Raw genomic sequence first — 22,501 nt, forward strand, 5'->3', positions numbered from 1 at the left:
ACAAAGTTTGATTGCACATACTCATGGGCCAGCATGGTTCTTAGACTTAAACAAGGCATGCAGTACTGGCCTACAGTTCATAAGCAAGTGGCTAGGCAGACACCTCATGTTCACCTATGAAAAGTTTGCTGTCTAGTGTTAGGATCCTTTCCTTTATGAAAACCAAGAAGTAAAGTGCATAGTATGAGGTCTGTCTTACAGTTATACAGGAAACTGCATTTACGTGCACTGTTGGGAACGTACAAATATTTCTAGTATGGTTCTCTGAAAGCACAGAACCTTGCTGCTGAGGAGACCTGAAGACAGCAGATGGCCTCTCTCCCACAAGAAAAGTTTACAAAAAGCCCCCTCACCCCATTCCCAACCCTCTGCCCTGAAAAAAATTGGGCAACTTTACTTTCCAGTACTCAAAAACAAAATTGCTTTTCTCAGTAAAGGCAAACGTTCTAACCCATGCAGTCCTGAGGAACATGCCAGGATTCTCTCATCTGACTGCATTCTGTATTTGCAGAGTCCCAGGCTGAGACATTATAGTGCTTAATGGAACCATTAAATTCCCTTAAATATTCTCTTTAAACCAAAACTACTGCCTTCATCTAGCTAATTATGTCTGAAGTCAGTTTTTCCTGGAGCCAGGCTGTCCACATGACAGGACTGCCATGGCTAGAAAGAGTTTTTAAGATTGGTTTTTTAAAAGTATTTTGGATAACAGCATTGGACAAGCTCCCATGGACACAGATAAATCCTTAAATAACCCCCTGGAACACTTAAATACACCCATGTGGGGACAAATCAGGTTACTGAATACCAAAGCTGCTCTGAGGTTTAAGTTGTTTATCAGCTTTGTCCAGAATGGCATGCCAGGCTTGTAGAACCTGGAATCCAGAGGAGGGGAAAGTCCTTCTGGACTAGAGACTGCAAAAGAACTGCAGCAGAAACAGTGCAGAGTGAAATGTTTTAATTCTTTTACAGTGGACAGCAACAGGATTCTGCAGGAAAAAGCATTTGAGACTTAAGACAGAATCTGTGAGAAAAATAAAACCAAGTTAGGGAGACCTGTTTAAAAATGAAGCAGTTATTTCAGAATCCAGCACCACTGTGCAATACTTGCCACTATAAAGCTATTGTTTCAACAGTGGCATCCTGATGCACAACAGACACATGCCTGTTTTGTCACAAACAGATTTATTTAATTGCACCGGTAACAAACTAAAAAAAAAAAAAAGTTCGTCCACAAATACTAAAAGAAAACCCCCTAGAAGTCAGTCCAGTCCAAAGTTATCTTCGCTTCTGGAAAATGTTGCCACGGCCCATACCACGACCTCTTCCTCTTGCAGCCACTGGAGAAAGAAAATAAAAGAATTGTATAGATCTGACACAGATTTCTGCAAGTCATCTTTTCTATCAAAATATATCTTATATGGGCTATGTATCACTGTTTTACTGAGCCTCATGCTGGATTAGCAGGATAGAAGTCAAGCCATTCTCTGTCATTCAGAAAGTGACATACTGCTTTATAGTTTCCCCATTTTTCCTTGGAAGTAGCCTTACACTGAGGACCAGCATTTTCTCCAGATTAAGTGATGCATGCTATGCATCTGCTCCACTTCACCTCTGGACTGAATTGAGAATACTCAAGAATAAAGAGAAATAATATTTTAGTTCAGCCATACTTAAAAAACAGGAGCATTGAGCAGAATTCCAGGTACCCCCCTCCCCTCCCACTTATTCCCTGGATAATCTTTGCTTAAAGTAAAATGAGAGCGTCACAGCTCAAGAATATTTGCTCCTTTTCCACTATGTACAAATATCGATAATTTAGGAATACAAAGAACCAGCAAGCTAGGAGAAAAATCTTGATTTTGTGGCTTGTAAGTACAAGCACCTGTAGATGTGTGTCATTTTAATATTTAAATGAAGGTCTCTAATAGCAGAAATGGATTGGTTTCACAATGCCTAGAGAAGGATCACTGTGCAAGAGATTTAAGTGGTGTAAAGTACTGCCTCATAATGTGTGCACACATTTAGGAAGTACAAAGATATTGAGGATTATACTGGACACCAGAACTGACTCTTTCCAAAGCGGTTTCAGAACCAATATTGGTATTTTAAAAGTTTTTTGTAGAAGTGCACTGATACATTGGTCCGATATCGGATAAGCACTGGCATAAAGAAAATTGAACGTAAACCGGAAATTGGCTTGATGTGGCCAATAATTTGGCTGATAAATGCCTGTGTGCGCGCATAGCTACAGTGCAGTGCACAGTCAGCAAGGAGCACAGACTGGCAGCTTGGAGAGCTGTGTGCAGCTAGTAAGTCTGGTGTGGTAGAAGGGATGGGAAGGGGAGGGGGGAGGGCAGATCAAAAGGTCCCTGCCATGAGGGAGAAGTGAGGCTGGGGCAAGAGGTGCCCAGCTGGGACAAGGCGGGCACAGGATGGAGCTGCAGCTTGTCTTGGGTGCATGGGGCAGCTCCCACCATTGCACGCTGCTTGTCAAGGAGTCACCGGTCCAGCATTTGCCCAGTGGCTCCCACCACTCATCCGGGAGGGCATGGGGGAAGGGGGGCATGTGCCCCCAGATCTGGGAGGGGCTCTTCCCAGCCCATCACACCCAGATCGGGGGGGGGGGAATGCCACCCCCACCCCCTAGACGAGCAGCAGGAGCAGTGGTGTGAGCTGCCAGGCGAGTGCCAGCCCAGTGGCTCCCGGACAAGCCACAGCTCCATCCCACACCCTCCCCAGTTGGGCAGCACTTACCCCAGCCCCAGACCTACTCCTTCCCTCACTGCGGGGTCATTGATCTGCTCCTCCTGGCCCCTTCCACCACAACAGACTCAGCAGCTGCACACAGCTCTCCAAGCTGCTGGGCTGGTATCAGAAGTCCGATCAATACCAGCAGATGCCTCCTGAAAAGAGTCAGCTATTGGTACTTGCCTCAAAAAAAAAAAAAAATCTTCATCAGCGTACTTCCTAGGTTGTTTCTGGGGATGTGTTGTTTTTGTTTTTTAAATGAAGCACTACAAAATTTATACTGACAAACTGAAGTCCAAACTACTCAATCATTTAATTTGCACCGCAGGTTGGCAACTAAACTCCCAACTTTTATATTTTAATAATAAATTATACCAAGCCACTTGTGCTGAAGTATTCTCGATGCATCCATTTTACCATGTCAGTACGTTATCAGAAAAGCTAAGAACCAACTAGAAGTACTTACCTTGGGCTTTGAGAATAGCTGCTTTGCCTCGTCCAGCCCCCGAACCCTGGTTTTTATTCTTCATGCTCTTTAACATAGGAGCATTTTTCAACATGTCTGGCAAAATGAGGAACCGGATCTTGCTACCCCTAATGTACACCTGCTCCAGCTGTGCCACTCGCCCATCTCTGTATGTCACTGTGATATTGGACATCTGGAAGACAAAAGCTACTCAATACTTCTGACACAATGAGTTTTACCTCCAGAATTCGGGTGTGGAGTCTAGAAATAGGAAGAGCTGTTTGGGTCTAGTACACAGCAGATTTAAATTAGTTGAGCATGTAAATAACATGATGGGGAAAGAGAGAAGAGACCAAGCTACATAGCCTAGTACTTAATGAACAGCCAAGTGTTGCACAGCTGTAAATCCAGCTTGAAAGCAACAGACTGCCTTGTAGAACATTTAAATACTCTTCTTTCCTCCTGCATGTGTCAGACTGGGCATTTTAAGTCATCCGCACACTCATCTATTCACAGTATCCCAGAGGAGGGAGACTGTCCACATGGTGGCTTAAGTGTTAACACTTTAACTAGAGTAACTGCAACACATCCTGTTCCTTCGACTAACCAAATCAGAGACTTCAGGCTAACGTGGTTAACCACCTCCACACAGGCTTCTTTATAGAAAAAGATGTTTTCATGCTTCATTACTTCCATCAGCCAAGGAAATACTTTGCTCAATGTGAACATTTGGCCTCAAATCAGCCACAGTGAAGCCCCAGCCCGATTTGACACACTTTTCAAAAAAAGGCAATTATAAAATAAACTTAGGGGAAAAAAATTTCTTCTGGGGAAGGAAGGAAGAACTCAAGCTGGCTGATGATATGAGAAGCTCTTGTCACCAGCACCACATACTCAGACCTGGTAAAAGGATAAGTGTCTGTTTATGGTAGAAACAGAAGCGGCCTCAGAAGCAAGCTGAGATGTGCAGCTCCCTGCTTTCCGCTTCAGCACTGCAGTGTTTTACCAACCCTAAGCCCGTCACTCAGACAAGCACCTGAGGTAGAGTAGGGGCCTCACCCGGCCTACCTGGCAGTTCATGTTGTCCTCGGCCTCGATGAGCTTGCCCCGATACACCTCCCCCGTGTTAGTCTCGCACGTCACGATGTGGCCCTCGGCCTCGTGCAGCACCTTGATGGGCACCCCGATCGACATCCCAGCGGCGGCGCGGCTCTACCCTGCGGGAGAGAACAAGACAAGGCGGGGGCGGTCAGCGCCTCCCGCGGGCTCTGCCCGGGGTCCCGTCACGGCAGAAGGCGCCTCGACGCGCTCTGGGGAAACAAATACGCCGCCCCTAAGAGACGCCAACCGCGGCCAACTCCCCCGGCCGCCACCCACCGTTAGCACGAAGCTCACAACGTGCGGCCCGCAGCAGCGCTCTAATGGCCTCTCGCACTTCCCGCCCTGCCCCGCGCGCCGGAACCGGAAGTCCGGCGTCCAGCTCTAAGCCGCGGCGCCCCGGCTCTATGGTCGAACGGGGACGCGCCACTCGGGTGTCCCCGCGCTAAGGGGCCGGCGGGACGCGGCGGCCAGGGGGAAGGTTCCGCCCGCGTCCTGCTCCCGCCTCCCCCCGCCGAGTGGCGACAGGGTGCCTCCGCCCACGCACGCCATGCGCCCTCGGCAGCAGCGTGCCCCACCCGGCCCCGGGCACTTGCACAGGAGCCCCCTCATGCCCCCTCTCCCTGTGGGGCGCGGGGAGAAGCCCCTTCGGCGACCGCCCGTGGCCCCCCGACCTGTCCCGGTGCAGCTGGGCGCGCACGGTCCCCTTCCCGCTCCTCCCCCTCCCGCCTGGGCCGCCCCCGGCCCCGCCCCGCCCCGCCCGACAGCAGCGCCGGGGCGCGCAAAAGGCGGCGGCGCCGGCATGAGGGGACCCCCGCAGCCCGGCTCGGCCCCCGGCCACTGAGGCGGCGCCATGAAGAGCCCCCGGGAGGCCGGGCCGCCGCCCGCCGAGCCGAGGCCGGGGCCGGGGCCGGGGCCGCCCGCAGGTCAGTGCGGCCCGCCCGCCGGGATGGGGCAGCGGCTGCGGGCGGCTCCCCGCGCTGCCCGGCCCTGGGAGGCCTCCAGCGCCGCGGGCCCCGGGGGTGGGGGCGAGGATTTGTGTCCGCAGCCTGCTCCGCCTCCGGCCTTGCTGCCGGCCGGCCCCGTACGGGCTCGGCGACGCGGGCAAGAGGCTCCCGGCATCCATCCAGGAGACTCGGCCAAGCCTCGGGCTTCACTTGTTGCTGCTCCGCGCTGCTGCAGGGCCGAGGCTTGTCCGCTGCGCCGGGGTCCGCGGCCAGCGCAGCCCGCGCTCTGGGTCGGCCCCCCGGTCCCTGCTGTCTGGCCGGGGCAGAGAGCAGGTGCTGACGGGGAGGGCGACCCGGGTCTGATGTCCCGCTGTGCCTCTCCCACTTGTAGCCTCCAGGATTTGCGGTCGAGGCATCCCTGGTTCACAGCCGCCAGCCCCCGCTCCCGCGCTCAGTAGCAACTGACTGCTGTCCCTTCCCTCCAAGGACCCGTTGTCCCCTGGCCGTGGGCAGGGTGCTCCACCCTGCCAGAGAGCGAGCCTCCTTCTGTTCATTTTAAACTGACTACCGACTCGTTTTAGTTTGTGACAAATGATTCATACCTTCCGATATGAGAAGACGCCTGGGGTTAATATTTCCTGTAGCATAATGAGTCCGAGCGCTCTGATCTGTGCTAGCCAGGCAGGCTACCAGGAGAGACTGGCGGTTCTCAGCAGGAACGCCGGTTTTCAGAGACGCGGGGGGATGGCTCAAAACAGCAGGATGCACGGGAATTTTGGAAGGAGCCTCCAAAATCCATGTTTGCTTGTTCCTGTTGCATGCCGGCCAGGACATACCTTCAGTGGCAAGTTGCAGCAAGTTAGGAGGAGGATGTTGAAAAGCTGATGTTGATCACGACTAGCTTGTATGACGTTGAACGCGTCTTGTTCTTGTCTTTGCATCAGAAGACTTGTGAAAGCTCGATTAACGTGGTGTTAACACAGCTTCCTCAAGTCATCTTACTTCAAGCGGGAAGGTTCTTGAGGACACAAGGCCCTTGACATCAAACCTGTTTGGGCTGAAACTGACTCTGGATACTTTAAAACTTCTGAGGCAGTGGATAAGGAAGTGAGGTTGAAACTGTTTCATCATCACCCTTGACAGTAGAAAGCTTATAATTTCTCCTGTGGGGGAGGGGCAGACATCCTTGCAGTTTATTTTATGGCTGCACAGTATTTTAACTCAACAATCTGAGGCTTTCTTATAGGGATTTTTTTTTTCTGTTTTACTTGGCACTGTTGTTGTGAGCTCATAATGCAGAAGGCCAAGAAGTGTAATTTCCAAGAGTTGATTTTAAATGCAAAATCATTATTTGAATAAACAGTAATACATTGGGTGTGTCACCGACAAGATCTACATCTGTAGAGAAGGCTTAGAGATCTTTTCCTGTGGAGCTTTGTTGCCTATGTTTACACTACGGTCTTGATTAGTATTTCCTCTGGCATGACCTGCTGCATTTGCCTGATGAATACTCTCGCTGTTTGGGTGCATTCTTTGACACGTAGAGGGTTTCCAAAGTCACATCGGTAAAAAGAATGTTTTGAACATACCACAATAAGATGAAAATCTGTGGTTCCCCTGCTCTGCTGGAACTCAGACAGAGGCCCTGACCAGGGATTTCACCAACCAGAAAAATGGATAGGTGTGAGGAAAGTGTAGAATTGTCAGTGAAGAGGCAGTGCCAGGTTAAACCACACCTTAGTTTTACTTCTTGCTAAATGGACTTCTTTAGAAACACTTATTTTCCCATCAGCTAGTTGCTTCTCAGCCTCATTTTTTTTAAAGTGCCCCAGTACAGCACAGAGAGCTGGCAAAAGAATTAGTGCATAGAAGGATATACCCATCTGGGCTTATTTACTTATGCTCTTAATATTAATGCATTGTTTTTGCTACAGTTGACTACATCCAGTTGAAAGTGCCAGTTATTCAGCAGCTGTACCACTGGGACTGTGGGCTAGCCTGCTCCAGGATGGTTTTGCAGTAAGTAATTGTTCTGGGTTGAAGGGGTGGGTTTGGGCACAGGGTGGGGAAAGTATTACTCATACTGCCAGACACTTCCATATATCAGGACTTAATGCTAAGGGTGGAAGTTGGTAGAGGTAGCTGGCTGTGACCTAGCCTCCCAGCTCCATCCAAGCATATTCTTCCCATACCCTTCCAAGAATTATGGCTGCCTGACTAGGCACAGCACCAGCTCTCTAGCAAGAGGAAAAGAAAAAGCTGAAAGATTTAAGTAACTAACCATGTGTTCTGATAGATGCAAAATAGTTGATTAAGAATTCTGCCGATCAGCATGTTTAACCTGCTAGAATGTTTTCCCTGCAGAGTAGCATGGTTTACTTTACATGATTATATCCATCCTCCTTGCTGGGACAGTTACTTGGCACAGCAGTTCACTTAGTGTCCTTTCTGTACTTTTTCAAATAACTAGGAGTTCTAGCCCATATTAATAGATGTTAGTATCTTGCCATTCTCCAGTAGGGTATCTGCTCTGCCAGGTAAACATTTAACATTCCAGAGATTGCTTGAGTTTCAAGACTATGCTCTGTGTTGCCCGGTTTGTAACGTGCTAGCTTCCTGCTGAACTCGTCTTTCCTTCCACAGAGGAACATGAGCTTAGGTGCAGGAGAGTGAAATACCTATTTAGATGTCCACTTAGTAGCTATGAAGCAGAAGATTTTCATTTCTCTCCATCCCTTCTGCCAAGACGTTAGTCCGTGTGCTGGTAATTTCCCATCTTGACTACTGTAACCTCTGCCTCTCCTTCCCCTTTCACCTCTTTTCCTCTCCTCCCCATTTACAACTCAGCTTCTAAAATTTTATCTTCTTACCCTGCTAATGTGACCTTGTTTCCTCCCCTCCCTGAATGCCTCCAGCTTCTCCTTTTTTCTGTACAAGTTCAGTTGTTTCTCATTTACAAAGCTTTCTATAACCGCCCCTGAATAAATCCCTGGTCTCTTGCACCCTTTTCCACTTCAGTTAGAATGCCACCCAACTGGTTCCTTTCTCTGCCCTGTGACCTTCTTCATACAAGCCTCAATGCCTGAGATACATAAATATTTACAAAGTTTCTTTCCTCTTCCTCCAAAAAAATTATTTTGAACTCCAACTATTTCTTGAAGCAACCCAGCTCTAGTTCCCACCCCTGTTGTGCTTGCTTTATATTGTACGTGTGTTCTTGGACTGTAAACTCTTCAGGATAAGACATTATTTGTTTAGTAGAGTTTACTGTGCAGTATTCTGTATACCTTTAGCACCGTACAATCAAGACAGTAATAAATTTCAAAGAGAAAGTCACGTGTAATAAAACCAATGAAGTCCTCCCTGCCTTCCCTTTTCCCTCCTTTGAAATTTGTGATGCATTTCTGCATTATATTGTGATCATTTCTCAACCAAACCCTATTGTTTCAGGTTTTCCTTTCTGTGATGCTAAGAGGCTCGAACTGAAACAGACACGTTTTGCTAATACCTGCTTCCCCTTCCTCCCAATATCTCAGGTACATGAATCATTTGGATGACGATGAGTTTCAGAAGGCCATCCGGGAACTTCGATTAACAAAGAGCATCTGGACCATTGATCTGGCCTACCTAATGCGGCACTTTGGCGTGAAGCATCGGTTCTGCACACAGACGCTTGGAGTGGACAAGGGCTATAAAAACCAGGTTGGCATCCTCATTCACTGGGAAGGAGCAGGTGCTTTTAATAACAGTCCATCAGAGTCATGCTGGTGGAGACATGCTGTGTTGTTCCACAGTTCTGTAAAAACAGTTTGTCTACTGTCACACTGTTCATGAAACCATTTCAGAGCTGAGGCTAGGGCAATCCCAGAACTTCATCTTCGATTCCAAAATATGCTTGTGAAAAAAAATAGTATGTATTTAGTGTTCATGAAAGGTTCCAGCCTATCTGACAGCCTTGGAGACTGAAGCCCTCTATTTATCCACAGAACAGGTACAGCCTGGGCAGCGGCAGTGCTAGCCTCCACAACTCTTTCCCCACCAACGTGCCTCAACCCTGACCTGGAGGAACCACCTCTAGAGGTGAGAGGGGAATTCAGTCTCCATGTCCATGCAATCCTTGGCCTTTGTTAAGACTGCCAACAAGGGGGCTAAATAGTGCCAAGAGTTGTGATGGCTTTTCTGATGTAGACTTGCCTGCCCAGTAGGAACCAGTGTGAGACTACCAGACTCATCTCACATAGGCAGCTGAATAGCCATCAGATGGAAATTACATCTTACTTACCTGGCCTGAATTTGAACTGATGACCTAGAGCAGATTCTCACCCAGGGATGTAAAGAAGGAAAATTTATCCCTTTAGCAATCTTGTGCCCCAGGCAGTCCCATGCTAACAGGGTCTTTTAAACTAGATTAACTGAGGATGAATTTAATTCTGGCAAATGTTCATCAAGTCTCTTCTTTCCTCAGTCATTCTACAGGAAGCACTTTGACACGGAAGAGAACCGGGTGAACCAGCTGTTTGCACAAGCCAAAGCCTGCAAGGTGCTGGTGGAGAAATGGTAAGCATGTTGGTTCATCTGTTTTTCCCTGGGAGGTCCGATTCTCTTCTCACTGGTGTGACTATGATCAGTTACTTTTGACTTATACTGGTGCGAATCAGATTAAAATCAGGCCCTACCTCTCTTCTGCTCTTTTCTTTGAGATGGAGGCAGAGGACAAATGATGAGATGATTCGGAAGAGGAGGAGACAAATGTAGGGCCATGAAAGGGAAGGAAGAGCGTTCTGGAATCACTAATGGGACACTTATTTATTAGGTTCCTCATCTGGTCTTCCATTAAGGCTACCCAGTGGAGAATACCCCTCAGTATTCTAACTGGCTGTTCTCAAGTAACTTTGCTATCCATAAGAAAGAAAACATTGTGTGATGTGAAACCCATTGCTTCTAGAACTATATTAATGCTGCCTAGATGGAGAAACAAGCAAAAGGCAGCTTTATTTGAAACCCTATAAGTGTTGCCAAATAGCTTCAATCTTAGGAGTGTTCTGTATTATGTAGCCCTGTTTCCATCACAGAAGATGGAACCTCCATGAAAGCATTTGCAAATGTGGGAGAAGAAAAGCACATGCAATTTGCTTAAAGCCTTGTAATTACTTGTGAGATACTGCAAAGGAAAAAATGAGTAGAAACTACATGAACATCTAAACAGAAGTCAGGAGTTGCACCCCCACCAGCAAGGCTGAATTTAGCTCTCTCTTGTTTACTGAACGGATGAGTAAGAAGCAAGGGAAGGTGGCATTTGTAACTTGAAATTGTGATCTTATTGTATGTATATGCTTTTTCAATGTGCATTTACCATACTTATTAACTAATTTATCAAGTTTGTGTGCCTGTTGCTATTCATCTAGTGCTATACCTAAGAAGAAGGGAGCAGCAAAATATTGAGTCATCTCTAGCATACAAATAAAGCTCCAGCTTTTGGCTTGCATTAGAGTTGGGGAAGGCTGTACAAGCATTTGTGTAACACTGGGAACATTTAAATGGCACATAAATTCAGCAAGGCCTTGCACATGGCCTGAACATCTGGATGTGATCCAAGAGTCAGGCTGAGAATAAGCATACCATCTGTCTGTATCCCTGAGGGAAGGGTTTCAGCTAAAACAAGCAAAATTACTGGTTGGCCATGAGCAAATTTCCCCCTCTAATACCAGGCATCATGAAGTATTAGTACAATAATCCTGCCAAGTATCCAGAGCCAAACAATCCAGACCTGTAACGGAAGAAGCTGTATGTTCCTACTTGGCAGATGCAGTTTAGGGTGCAGAGATGAAGATGACTACAAAGTTACAAGATCCCTAGGTCCTCAGCTGGTAAAAACTTGATTCTTCAGAGAGAAGCTGCAATTAGGGTTGTTCAGGGTAGATGGGAGGGGGTTCAGTACCAGTCAAGAGCAGCCTTGACTTTCCTATAACTTCTGTAGCTTCTCAGGTGTTGAATGATTTACTCTCCACCTTTCAAACATGATGCTTCTAAGCACCAGTTGTACTCTTAGCTTCCATTTAAATCAGTGCAGCTAAAACAGTTCTGCACTTCATTGGCAGATGATGTTTGAACGAGACCACGTTGGTCCCCAAATGTAGCCAAGTCTTTATTTGAAGTTCAGCAACACATTTTGTACTTGAGTCCTATAAATAGGGACCTACCTAAATCGTGGCAGAAATTCGGGGTGCAGCACCTTTTAATCTTGCTCTTTTCGCTGTGTGTCCCCTCCCTTCTTCTCCCCTCCTTCTTACTGCTCAGTGGCCGAGAGGCAAAAAGAGCAAGATTAAAGTTGCTGTTGTGCTGCGAACTTCCACCACGATTTAGGTAGGTCCCTACCATTAATCATACCACCAACTAACCAAGGTGGCTACTGTCCACTTTTACCTGCTTGCTAAAGTTAGTCCAACAAATACAGATGCCTTTCCTGGCTGTGCTTGTGAATGTGGGTGTCTGAATTTCTCTCTGCAGCACGGTGACTGTCCAGGACATACAGAAGCACCTGTCCCAAGGTCATGTAGCCATTGTTCTGGTGAATGCAGTCCTGTTACTGTGTGAACTTTGTTCAAGCCCCGTCAAATATTGCTGCTTCCTCCCCATTGGCCAGAAGTGCTTCTGCAGGAACCCTGACTACCAGGGCCATTTTATTGTTTTGTGTGGCTACAACAAAGCCTCAGGGAGTATCTACTACAACAACCCTGCCTACGCTGACCGTGAGTAGTAAAAATCTTGCTTCATTCTGGGTGGAGGCTCACTCTCCTCTTTCTAGAACACGGGCGGGTAATTATTTTGGGCAGAGGGCTGCATGGCTAGCCCCGCCCCTTGACAGGTGCCCCGCCCCCTGGTCACCATCTTGGGACCAGTGTCCCAATGTCTTGGTACCAATGTCCCAGGGCCAGCACCAGTGGGGCGCAAGCTGGCAGGGGTCTGTGGAGCCGGGCTGGGCTACACCAGCAGGGAGTGGGGAGCTGGCCCAGCTCTATGGAACCCCTGCTGGCTGGGACCCTGTACCCTTACTGCCCTGCTCTGGGCCCTGCTGGCACTGGCCCCAGGACACACTGGTGCAGGCCCCATGCTCCTGCTGGCTCCCTGCCCGCTCACTCCCAGTGCCCCCAAGCCCCGTGGTACAAGCAGGAGGGCAGCGTGCAGCCCCGACCCCCTACTTGCCGGCAGGGAATGAGCTGCTGCGGAGCGCAGGGAAAAGTGGCCCTTCCCCCACTCCATGGCTGGTGCTTCCTGCTGCAGCTGCACACAGCCTGTGCAGGGCTGTCCTGAGCAGTACAGGCATCCCCAGGCGGGCTACGAGCAGCTGCAGTGTGGGGCGCCGGCTACGGGGCTGCTTCTCCCCCCCCCCCGGCTCAGCACCAGCTTGTAACCTGCCTCTGCAGCCAGCCTGGGCCCCACGCTGGCTCCGGGCTCACCCACTGGGGCTGTGCTGCGGTGGCAGCAGCTGTGGCCCCCCGGCTTGCCACATTGGGCAGTTTGCTGCTGCTGCCTGCCCAGAGCTCGCATGCTGGGCAGCACAGAGGCGGCAGTGGCAAACGCTGCCTGGTGCGGCAAGCAGGTGGGTTGCAGCTGCAGCTGTCGTGTGCCGCCCTGACGGGTGGAGCTGGCGTAGGGCCCCAGGCTGGCTGCGTGGGCAGGTTACAAGCTGGTGCTGAGCCCGGGAGGGGAAAAGCAGCCTGGAGCCAGCTCTGTGGCCGGCACCCCATGCTGCACTTGCTTGCAGCCCGCCTGGGGCTGCCTGTGCCTGCTCAGGACAGCCCCGCATGGGCTGTGAGCAGCTGCAGCAGGGAGTGCCAGCCATGGGGCGGGGGAAGGGCCGCTTTTCCTTGTGCTCAGCTTTTCCCTGGGCTCCTTCCCTGCCCTCCCACCCTCCCCTTAGCTGAGTTTCTGGCGCCGGTGCAGCTGCATGGTCCCAGGCCAGAAGCCCCTGCTGGGGCTTTCAGCTGGGGGGATGGGGCTGAGCAGGCCCTGCTGTTGCAGGAGCCTGCCGGGCTTCCCCTGGGTCCTACTGCCCCTGGCTCCTATCATTTTTTACTGGAACCAAGGGCAGATAAATGTTAATTTTCTTAATTTTTTAGAGGCCCTGTGGGCCAGATAGAATGGCCTCATGGGCCAGATCTGGCCTGCAGGCTGTATTTTGCCCACCCCCGTTCCAGAACATGCATAAGGTAGTACTAAGAGTGTCTAAGATAACAGGAGTCTGAATCAGGCAGCAACATCATGAGGTTTAAAATGACAGCTGGTGCGTTTAGTGATTTCAGACTGGTTTCTGTGTTGCAAGTACACTTTTCAATAGGCTCTTGTATGGTCCCATCACCATTGCATTTCAGATTTCAGAAGCTTTGAGTATTAAGAACGATATGGTTTGGCAAAGCAAAACTTATGTATGTTGTTCTGCAGCTAAAACCGTAAGCAATATGGTGTTTTAAGTATATATACCCCCCTTGCAGCCATCGCTGGACCGGACATTTGCTTTGACCTGCTACTGGAAGTAAGGACTGCTGGATAAAGCCCAGGAGATCTGTTTCAGAGTGATCTATCTACTAGTAGTTGTTTTCCTGGTGCAGGTTTCCCAAGCCAAGCTAAGCACTTCATGAGCAAATTCTTCTCCAGGCTGAGTCTGACTAACAATTTGCTCTTGCTCCACAGGAACATGCAGCACCAGTATCAGTAACTTTGAGGAAGCCAGGACAAGTTATGGGACAGATGAGGATATTCTCTTCATCTACAAGGACAGCTGACATCCAAGTCTGGTACTTCCTGTCATTCAAGGCGCGGTCTACCTAGTGGCTGCATAGCAGCTGGCTGCTTGTCTCAGGACTCTCACTGCACAGACTTTGCTCCTGAATTGCAGTGGGATTTTAAATAAGGGATGCTTTATAGACATTCGTAGAACTATATTGCAGTGCTATCTTCATCTGTTTATTCCTGATGAATTATTTGATGTTGCAAGATATATATATATTATACACACTTTTACATTTTAACATTGCACATTTGACAGCATTATAAAATGTAGTCCCACCTGTCAGGCTTTCTGTCAGCTGCCTGTTTCTGAATTAAACATACAAAATAAGATACACCAAGTGCATGAACTAAATCATCATTTGGGAGTTTAAGCACAGGCTTTACTAAAGAGAATGAGAGGTAGAAGGACAGCAAATACCTGTTTCACTCTGGTTTGCCTTCAGAACTGCAAGGCCTGATCTTCATCTGAGATCGAAATAGCAGTGAGCCAGTCAGATGTAGTAAAGAAAAAAAAAAAGATGATTAACCTAACCAACAGATTTTTTTTTCTTGAAGGAAGAAAATGAACTTGTCAGCTTGTGACACAACGATGGCAGAATCTTTTTAGTTCTGTCGCATTATGAGAATGAAATGTATTTACTGTAGCCCATTTCCTGTATAATCTCAGCTGGACTGCCCTTACCACCTGTACTTCTGGGCTGAGTTTGCAGTATGATCTTCTCTTCAACAGATGTACAGTTCTTCCCATGACGGGCTACAGGATACTCTTTCCCAGCACTAAGTACTTGAAGCATTATTTCACCTATCCTACTACATCGGATGAGTTAAACTCCTCCAGAATATCTTGCCCAGAGTCCGTATTACCCCAGGACACTGAATAATGGCATTTTATTTGGGTCTAGGGATTTTTGAGTCTCTTAACAAAGACCTGAGAACACCTTTCCTCCCATGATGCCATCCACATATGCAATTTTCTCCAGTATTTGGAGAGGGAACAAGTCTTTGTACACATTTTAAGCTGATTAAGCAAATGCAGTAAGTAACCTCTGACACACTAAGGGGTTTATGCTATGTGTGAACAGACACAACAGACTTTGCCAAAAGGCTGCATTGTAACTCGAGGCCAAATTTTTCTGTTGAGATTCAGCTGGGGACCTCCCACAAGTAGGTGCAAGGAGTGCAGGCTTCTCTTGGTTGAAATAAAAAAGACATTAGGACAGGAACTCAGACTTTCTACCTCTTCTGTGCTTTGAATTAAGCAGCAGTAGTTTCACTCCATTATGGTGTTTTAAGCTAAACTAAGATTTAGGGGGCTGCACATGGACTGCTACAACATACTTATTTGTAGTCAGTTATCTGAGCAGCTCTGTGTGGTACAGAAAACAGCTACCAAGTTCACAAGTTTACCTGTAGAAGTCCTGGAAATACTGACTCCTAGTCTTGCCACTTTACATTCAGTTCTGAATTTTGTTCACAACAATCTATATGTGCTTGATTAGATGACCTTTAGTGTGTAGAGCTCAGCTAGACAGTGTCAACTACTTCCAGCCCAAAACGTGACCTCCCATAAAATGGTAACAACTGATCAGAACTGCCCTCCTAATTCCAAAGTTTTTTTTGTAAGGAATATTATTACCAATGCCGTAGGGTCTATGTTATAATTTTGCATCCAGACAACCAACAGAGTGTATGCTTCTTATAACCACTGTCTTTTCTAAAGCTGTTCTGGAGAGCTTAACTGAGCAGAATAGTACAGGATTGTTCTCTGCAGGTAAACACATTGAAGAGGTATTCAGTGTTTATCACATGATAAAAGACAAAAGTTATAAGGAAAAAAATATCTATGATCAGTTGGCTTGCAAACACTATAGAGTGCCAGTAAAGTACCTGTAATGTGTGTGCTCAGTATAATCTTGAGTGCCTCCTCCTTACAAAGCTTGGAATATAGGTACAGAGGAGGAAAATACAGCTGCTTTTAAGTGTAAAAAAAATGAGCAGTGAGTAGGTGCTATGAGGAAGCCATGCATTTGAACTCCCATTTCTTTGAGATTGGAATGTATTGAGGCACTTGCTGCAAGTGACCAGGAATTAGGATGTAAATGTGGGAGGGGGGGAACAGAATAGAGGCATCAGTGCCATTGTTAAGACTTAGTGCAGTGGTCCTGGGGCCAAAACCAGAAACAGGTATTGCCTTATCATTTCTACAGACTAAACCACCATGTGGCCACTGACAGAATTCTGTGGCCAAGTCCATCTGTATGATGTTTGAGTTAAGAAGATCTTATTAGCTATATTACTAATTAACCCGTCTGTAAACTAATTACAGGCTCATACAATACCTCTCTAATCCATACTTTCTCCAGTCAGGTAACTCATTCAACCTTATCAAATCACCATGGAATTTATTTTCTAAAAAAAGATCTTTTAAGCCCAATGAAAACAGTTATTACAGAAAAGAGTAATATCTTTCACTAAGCAGCAAGTCTGAACTGGACTCCACTGGTTTTGCTATTCAGATGGAGAACCATGCATTAAACCATGGGAGGGAAGCCCTAGATTGTACATGAATCACTACAGAGGCAAAACTGAATCTTGTTTCATTGTGAAAGTACCTAGTATAAGTGGGTTTGAAAAATAAGTGTGGGTGTAACTATTTTTACTGCTGTTGTATTAAGTGTTTGGGTATCTGGACTTCAAACAGTTCAATAGAATGTAATGATTAAAAAAAAAAATCAGTTTATCAAGTGACAAAGGGAAAAAAAACCATGGGACACCCATTGCAATAGCATCTCCTACAAGTCAAGTGAAAGAATGATGTGGGAAATGAAAACAAAAGAGGCAGAAGCCATGTGAAGACAGTTAATACAGAGTATTTGCAGGGATTAAAACTTTAGGTTAAAAAGAGATTGGGCAAAAATTCAGAATGTCAAAATTCTCTTAACACATACCTAATTTTTTTCTGTTTGAAGTTTGTTCACTCTGAGAATGTTTGTCTAATACTTTTTTATCCTCACTGTCCACAGCAAAAAAGGGATATTTTACATGCAGAGATATTTTATACATAAATATATTTTTGTTTGTAATTGAACCATTCACAATAAAGGTTTAAAGTCACTGATAACCCTATGGAATACTGTAACAGCTGTTTGTCATGAGTTTGTTATGGGGAAAAGTGTCTCAAGATCTTTAAAGGAAGTGTTATATATTAAACTAGAAGAGAAACAACTAACTGTAATTGCCATTTTTGAACTCTCTTGAGTTTAATATTTACTTCAACTGTTAAACCATCATCATTAGAATTTAGGTTGGTTTCCTGCCACTTTTCCCAGACAGAATTGACCATTTAAAATTGAAGCTATAATAATGGAACATGTGGAACACTTTGAGCTTGCAATCTGCATGCAGCTGTAGGTGCATAGGCATTCCTCACAACAACTGAGTATCCAATGTGGGAAGGCTTTATACCAGGGGTAAGCTAATCACAACAGTTTCTCTGCATTGTAGGTATAAAGGTATGAGAGTTGCAACTGAAAAATGTAGCTGCTGTGTGTAACTCCATCTTTCAAAACAACAATAGACTTGGAGGTTATATAAAAGCCTGTCTCTCTCTAGCACTACTGTAGAGTGACAGAGACATCTTCAAAGGCACTATGCTAGCAATGTTTGTATGGTGTAGGGGAATGGATGTGTTAAACATGCATCTCGCATCAGTGTCTTTGCAATGGTTTCCTTGATTTGTATGTGCATATCTTTAATGGGATTACTACAGAGATCTTGTCCGCACTACTCATTCCCTAGTAGGCAGTCGTAACTTCTTTGGCAGGTCATTTCTAGATTGGTTGTATTAAATAGTTTATAATTAAAACAACACAAGGAATAAAGTTAAAGATACTGTTTGCCTTTGTGGAAGCTGGAGGAGTTACAAGGGTGGGAGGAGGGATTTAGGGTCTGTGCTAGAAAGGGGGGATAAAAACAAAACAAAACACAAAGTTTAAAATTGCCAAAAATCCCCCAGAAAAGAATGAGCTTATTCTTAAAGGCAGAATTTGAACATTGGTACACAGAGAAGGCATTCACTAAATCAGGTAAAAACTACAAACACACAGACCATGTCCACTCAAGTTTGTTTCCCCAGGGACAACCAGCAGCAGGGCATCTTGTGCCACTGCTCCTTGTCCCTGGGGAGTGCTATGTGCCCTCTGGCACACAGCAGGTTTCCCCAGGGGTGGGGGGCGTTGGGGCCAGCACTAGGCTGGCCCCAGCAGCCTTACCCGGGGGCCTCCTGGGGCTGCAGCAACAGCAATCCTGCTGCTTGGAGCCTAGCCAGCAGCTGGAATATGGCTGCAATAGGCCAGGCTCCGGTTTTGGGCAGTGTGCACTGTCCCATGCATGTGCCACCCTTTTTTTTTTTTTGCATGGTTCTTTGCATGGCTTTTGTGCCCCCCGCCCCCCAGCACTGCTATCGTGCAGCATAGAAAACACCTGAACGCGCAGTATGTGGTGCCGCAGACGTGTCTGTGGTGCCACAGACCACAGGGCTGCACTTGTCTGGACATGGCCACAGAGTGTGTCTACACATTATTAATGCAAAACAATAAACTCTGGTGTTTATTGCACCAGAGTTTATCATTCCCGGGTGTGCCATTTGAACATGCACTTAGGACCGCAACACGCTGAGCTGGGTCAGAGCAGCCCTGGAGGTCAGCTTACCAGCCTGGGGCTGCTCCTGTCTGGCTCAACATGCTGTGGAGGGGCTGGCTTGGGCACAAGGCTGCTCCAGTTCGGTGCTAGCCAGCAGACAGCCACTGCATTGAAGCACCCTTATGCCCCAGCCAGCCATGTCAGCATCTACACATGCAATAAAAAAACTGTAGCAAGATAATATTTGTAAGTACTTGTGTATTTACAAGTACTATCCTAATGCGGATTTAATTAGTTTACTGCAGCCTAACTGCCATTCATGTGTCGATGTGAGACGTTGATTGTGGAGCTAATTAGTCTACTCCACAGTAAACATTTTGTGTAGACATGCCAAAACTAACAATTCAACAGATAGCAGTCTGCTATTCTTGTGATGTCTAATCAGCTCACATTTTGCGCTATAAATGTTAAGGGTCTTAATAATATTGAATGGAGGAAGGTGCTCTAGGCCAAAGCTGAATTACCAGAATTTTGCTTCGTTTAAGAAACCCACCTAAAAGAAGAACACAGTAAACACATAAAAGGCAAGTGGTTCCTTTCCTCCCCCTCCCCAGTATATGTCCAGGTAAATTGAAAAAAAAAAAAGAGGAGTTGCAATTAGCACAGCAAAACATAAACCTTCTCAGCTACAGGAAAAATACACGGATAAGGAAGGTAGCTTTATACTTATTAAGGGAACTACTAATGACAGAATGTTAGCTTTAGGGGGCATCTGTGTACCTAATTAGGACTGGATGTCTTTCTTTAGAAAGACATCTCATACTTTAGAAAATATTAAAAAGGCAGATGATGTATTTGAAAGAGAATATAACTATTATGGACCCAAAAGTAGTTAGGTCTGACAAAAGTTTAACGAAGGATAGAAAATAAAGCACTGCACTAAAATTATTAGTAGATAATCATGAACTTTTTTCCTTTTTTTAAAACTCAAATTTACAAGCGAGGCCATTTTTAAAAGAAACAGTTTTCTAAAAATGTGCGTTGTATTTTCAAAGGAATATAGTAAGCCTAGGTTCTTGGAGTCAAGTGAAAAAAAAAAGACTAAATCTGTACCTGGAACCTGTACAGTCAAAAAGAGACAAGTAGGAGTAGGAGAAAACATTTATTTTTAAAGAGAAACAGTCTTGCTGCTTAACCTTTTCTAAAGGACTAGAGTTCCTCTTACTTCTTTTCCCTTGGCTGTTTGGATTAAGCATCTAAAAGTGAGTGTGGGGAAAGGAGACAAATAAATATATCCAAGCAAGACACTAGGTTATCAAAATATTACTTTTTTCCCCTCTGTTTAACCCTTCCCACATCATATAGTCCTCTCCCTGCATGCAATACGGAATCAATGCTATCACCATTCCTTGTGCACACACGTCATAATAGTTACATTTCTAGTAGAAGAGTCAAAGGGTTTAAGTTTGGAAACTAATCTTTTCTACAGGAAAAAAACAACCACATACTATGAAACTGTTTGAAAAATCATTTTACTTAACAGAGTTTTGAGCCCTGCTATTAAAAAATTAGATACAGGAAAGTAGGGTGACAAAATCCTGAGATTTCTGCCAATCTACAACAGTATTACCCATTTATACAAATACCATTTGAAATCACTGAACATGATTCAGATCCCTTTGGTTTAACCACAGTTTAAAAAGCTGTCTTGATGCAAGCTGAACTTTGTGGCAAATCTAATCAAAGCTGTGCAATTCACAATAGTTTTATGAACATTAATGTTAGATAAGGCCCTAACAGAACATGCAATGTTTATTCCTGCTTGACTGAAGTTTTAAATTGTAAAGCATTAAGATGCAAACAGACGTTAAGGAACAGAACCTGAATTCAGTTATACCAGCATCAATCTAAAATGATGCCATGGATTTCACTGGAGTTGCTCTAGCTTTAATGGTACGATGGACTAAAATATGGTCCTAAACCTGGAAAAACTACAGTAATCCATGCTGATCCTGCCATTGCTAAGATTATTTCCTCACACTGTTTACTTGTCCGAAGCATTCCAAAAAGGGCATTTCCACTGAGAAGAAATGTCTACTCTTTGCTTCTGCCATCAGAAATCCAGTTAAACAATATCTCTTTTTCTTAATTTTTACCTGTTCTAAGTCCTTGTAGAAAGGCTTGTTAATCGTTACCAGAGCCAGACAGTCTTCTCTAAGCCATGCCACAGGACACAAAATCTTTTAAAAAGGGGTGCCAAAACTTAGGCTCCTAGGTCCTTATTTGGGCACTTAATGATTTGGCAACCTAATTTTAGATACTGGGTTTTAAATGTTTTGACCCCTTCCATACGGCCCAGGGAGGGGAGGGAGAGAGTAAGTCTAGGAACAGGGCATCCAATATCTTAAGCCAATAAACACAAACATAACAATTCTCCAAGGAGTCAGGGGTAGAACAGTGTCTTCTTGGCGAGATAAATCATCCAAAGGGAACATGCCTATAATGTGAAATATGTAAGCAGTTTGGCAATAGGACAATAAAAAGTTATCACAGAAAGCAAAGGGAAAAGTAGAGAAATAAGACCTAGTCCAATCCTAACTAGCTTCTCCTTTTCAGAAGTGCAAGAGCAACATATGCAGCCATTATTCTTCTGAATCATCTGACTGATTCAACATCCAGCCTATCACTGACCGAAAAAGGGGGTATTTCAAATGATGGGAAGAAGAGACTACTGATATCAGAAGACCCCATGCAGAGAGTCTACAAGGCGTATTGTGCTAACATTTTTATCCCAGTATAATGGGTGTGAGGGAAAGTCCTCCACCAACTACACTAGCATTTTCTGAGAGCCATGCAGTATTTCACCTACATACTATTTCCCCAACACGCACTTTAACATATGCTGCAGAACTTAAATCTGAGCCAGGCATATTCCTCACTCAGCTCTCTAAGTATTTGTTCTTCACTTTGCAGCATAAGTTACCTATAACTCTGACTTATACAGGTAGAATCGCATTGTAACAAACTCCATTTCAATTAAAATTCCAGGACAATGAAAATATTTCCAAGCCCCAGCCAATGGCTCATAGTAAATAGTGCCAAGTGAATCATATTTAAACAAAATCCATTACTAGAGTCATTACAACAGACACCCTTTCCAGTCCTTGTATGCATAACAGTCCCGTTAAACAGAATGGACACCTGTCCTGTGACAAAATTGAACAGACAAATGTAATTTGCAAGTCTCAGATCATATGAGTGTACAGTATTCCTCATTTGGAGTAGTCTCAATTATAGCATTTCAGTGCTACAAAATGTGTGATGCACCCTTTGAAGCATGTCATAAGGAGATCCCACCTGCAGTGTGGTAACTTCTTGACTGAACATCATTATAACTTCCTGTATCAGACTTCAGCTTCAGTAACAAGACTTTGGCTGACAACCTTATCTACATCCCTTTTGTATTTTTAGGGAAGATGCTATTGTCACTAACATGGTTACTCTCTAATGATGTTGGGTGTAAAATCTGGCTGGATTGCCTTAGCAAGTTCCTCTGCATACATTTCGTATCTACCCGTCATCTGGAAAAAAAAGCATAGTTTTAGCCTCTTAAAGCAGCTTGCAATTAGCACAGCAATTCCTAAAATACAGTTCACAAGTAGGTGGGCTGCAAAGAAATTCAATGACTGCAGATGGGTTCAGACTACGAGTTAAATTAAGAGTCCTCACAAGCTGACTAGCAGCTGGGCTGTGAGCTCAGAAACGGCTCACAGCTGATACAAGTTTGGGAAGTCTTGCATTCCCAGGT

The 22,501-nt window shown here is 45.6% G+C and overlaps 3 protein-coding genes across 10 annotated transcripts in view; 1 reads left to right on the forward strand and 2 right to left on the reverse strand.

Annotated features, from left to right (window-relative positions):
• Nucleotides 1–943: 943 nt before the first annotated feature.
• Nucleotides 944–5,022, reverse strand: SNRPD3 (small nuclear ribonucleoprotein D3 polypeptide). Of its 2 annotated transcripts, none has more exons than XM_014593681.3 (4): nt 4,990–5,022; nt 4,286–4,434; nt 3,218–3,410; nt 944–1,340 (listed from the first exon to the last, which is right to left on the reverse strand). In XM_014593681.3, exons 2-4 carry the CDS (start codon nt 4,409–4,411, stop codon nt 1,279–1,281), a joined length of 381 nt encoding a protein of 126 aa, XP_014449167.1. In that variant the 5' UTR covers nt 4,412–4,434; nt 4,990–5,022; the 3' UTR covers nt 944–1,278. The 2 variants fall into 2 exon arrangements, with proteins under 2 accessions (XP_014449167.1, XP_006272267.1); XM_006272205.4 differs by lacking the exon at nt 4,990–5,022 and adding an exon at nt 4,595–4,689.
• A 21-nt stretch (nt 5,023–5,043) lies between these two features.
• Nucleotides 5,044–17,191, forward strand: GUCD1 (guanylyl cyclase domain containing 1). Of its 5 annotated transcripts, XM_014593679.3 has the most exons (7): nt 5,250–5,595; nt 7,197–7,281; nt 8,799–8,964; nt 9,728–9,819; nt 11,770–12,011; nt 13,954–14,057; nt 14,608–17,191. In XM_014593679.3, exons 1-6 carry the CDS (start codon nt 5,265–5,267, stop codon nt 14,043–14,045), a joined length of 1,008 nt encoding a protein of 335 aa, XP_014449165.2. In that variant the 5' UTR covers nt 5,250–5,264; the 3' UTR covers nt 14,046–14,057; nt 14,608–17,191. The 5 variants fall into 5 exon arrangements, with proteins under 5 accessions (XP_059569499.1, XP_014449165.2, XP_006272266.2 ...); XM_059713516.1 differs by lacking the exon at nt 5,250–5,595 and adding an exon at nt 5,044–5,241 and having other exon boundaries at nt 13,954–17,191; XM_006272204.4 differs by having other exon boundaries at nt 13,954–17,191.
• A 3,017-nt stretch (nt 17,192–20,208) lies between these two features.
• The window catches only part of UPB1 (beta-ureidopropionase 1), a 29,454-nt gene continuing 27,161 nt past the window's right edge, over nt 20,209–22,501 (reverse strand). For 2 of the 3 annotated variants that reach the window (XM_019493686.2, XM_006272203.4), the window contains exon 10: nt 20,209–22,274. In XM_019493686.2, coding sequence (XP_019349231.1) covers nt 22,191–22,274 — 84 coding nt within the window. In that variant the 3' untranslated portion in view covers nt 20,209–22,190. The remainder of the gene's footprint in view (nt 22,275–22,501) is intronic. The other variant, XM_059713515.1, reaches the window with a different exon arrangement.

This window comes from Alligator mississippiensis, chromosome 10, assembly GCF_030867095.1.
Source record: "Alligator mississippiensis isolate rAllMis1 chromosome 10, rAllMis1, whole genome shotgun sequence".
In the NCBI taxonomy this organism is placed as follows: domain Eukaryota; kingdom Metazoa; phylum Chordata; order Crocodylia; family Alligatoridae; genus Alligator; species Alligator mississippiensis.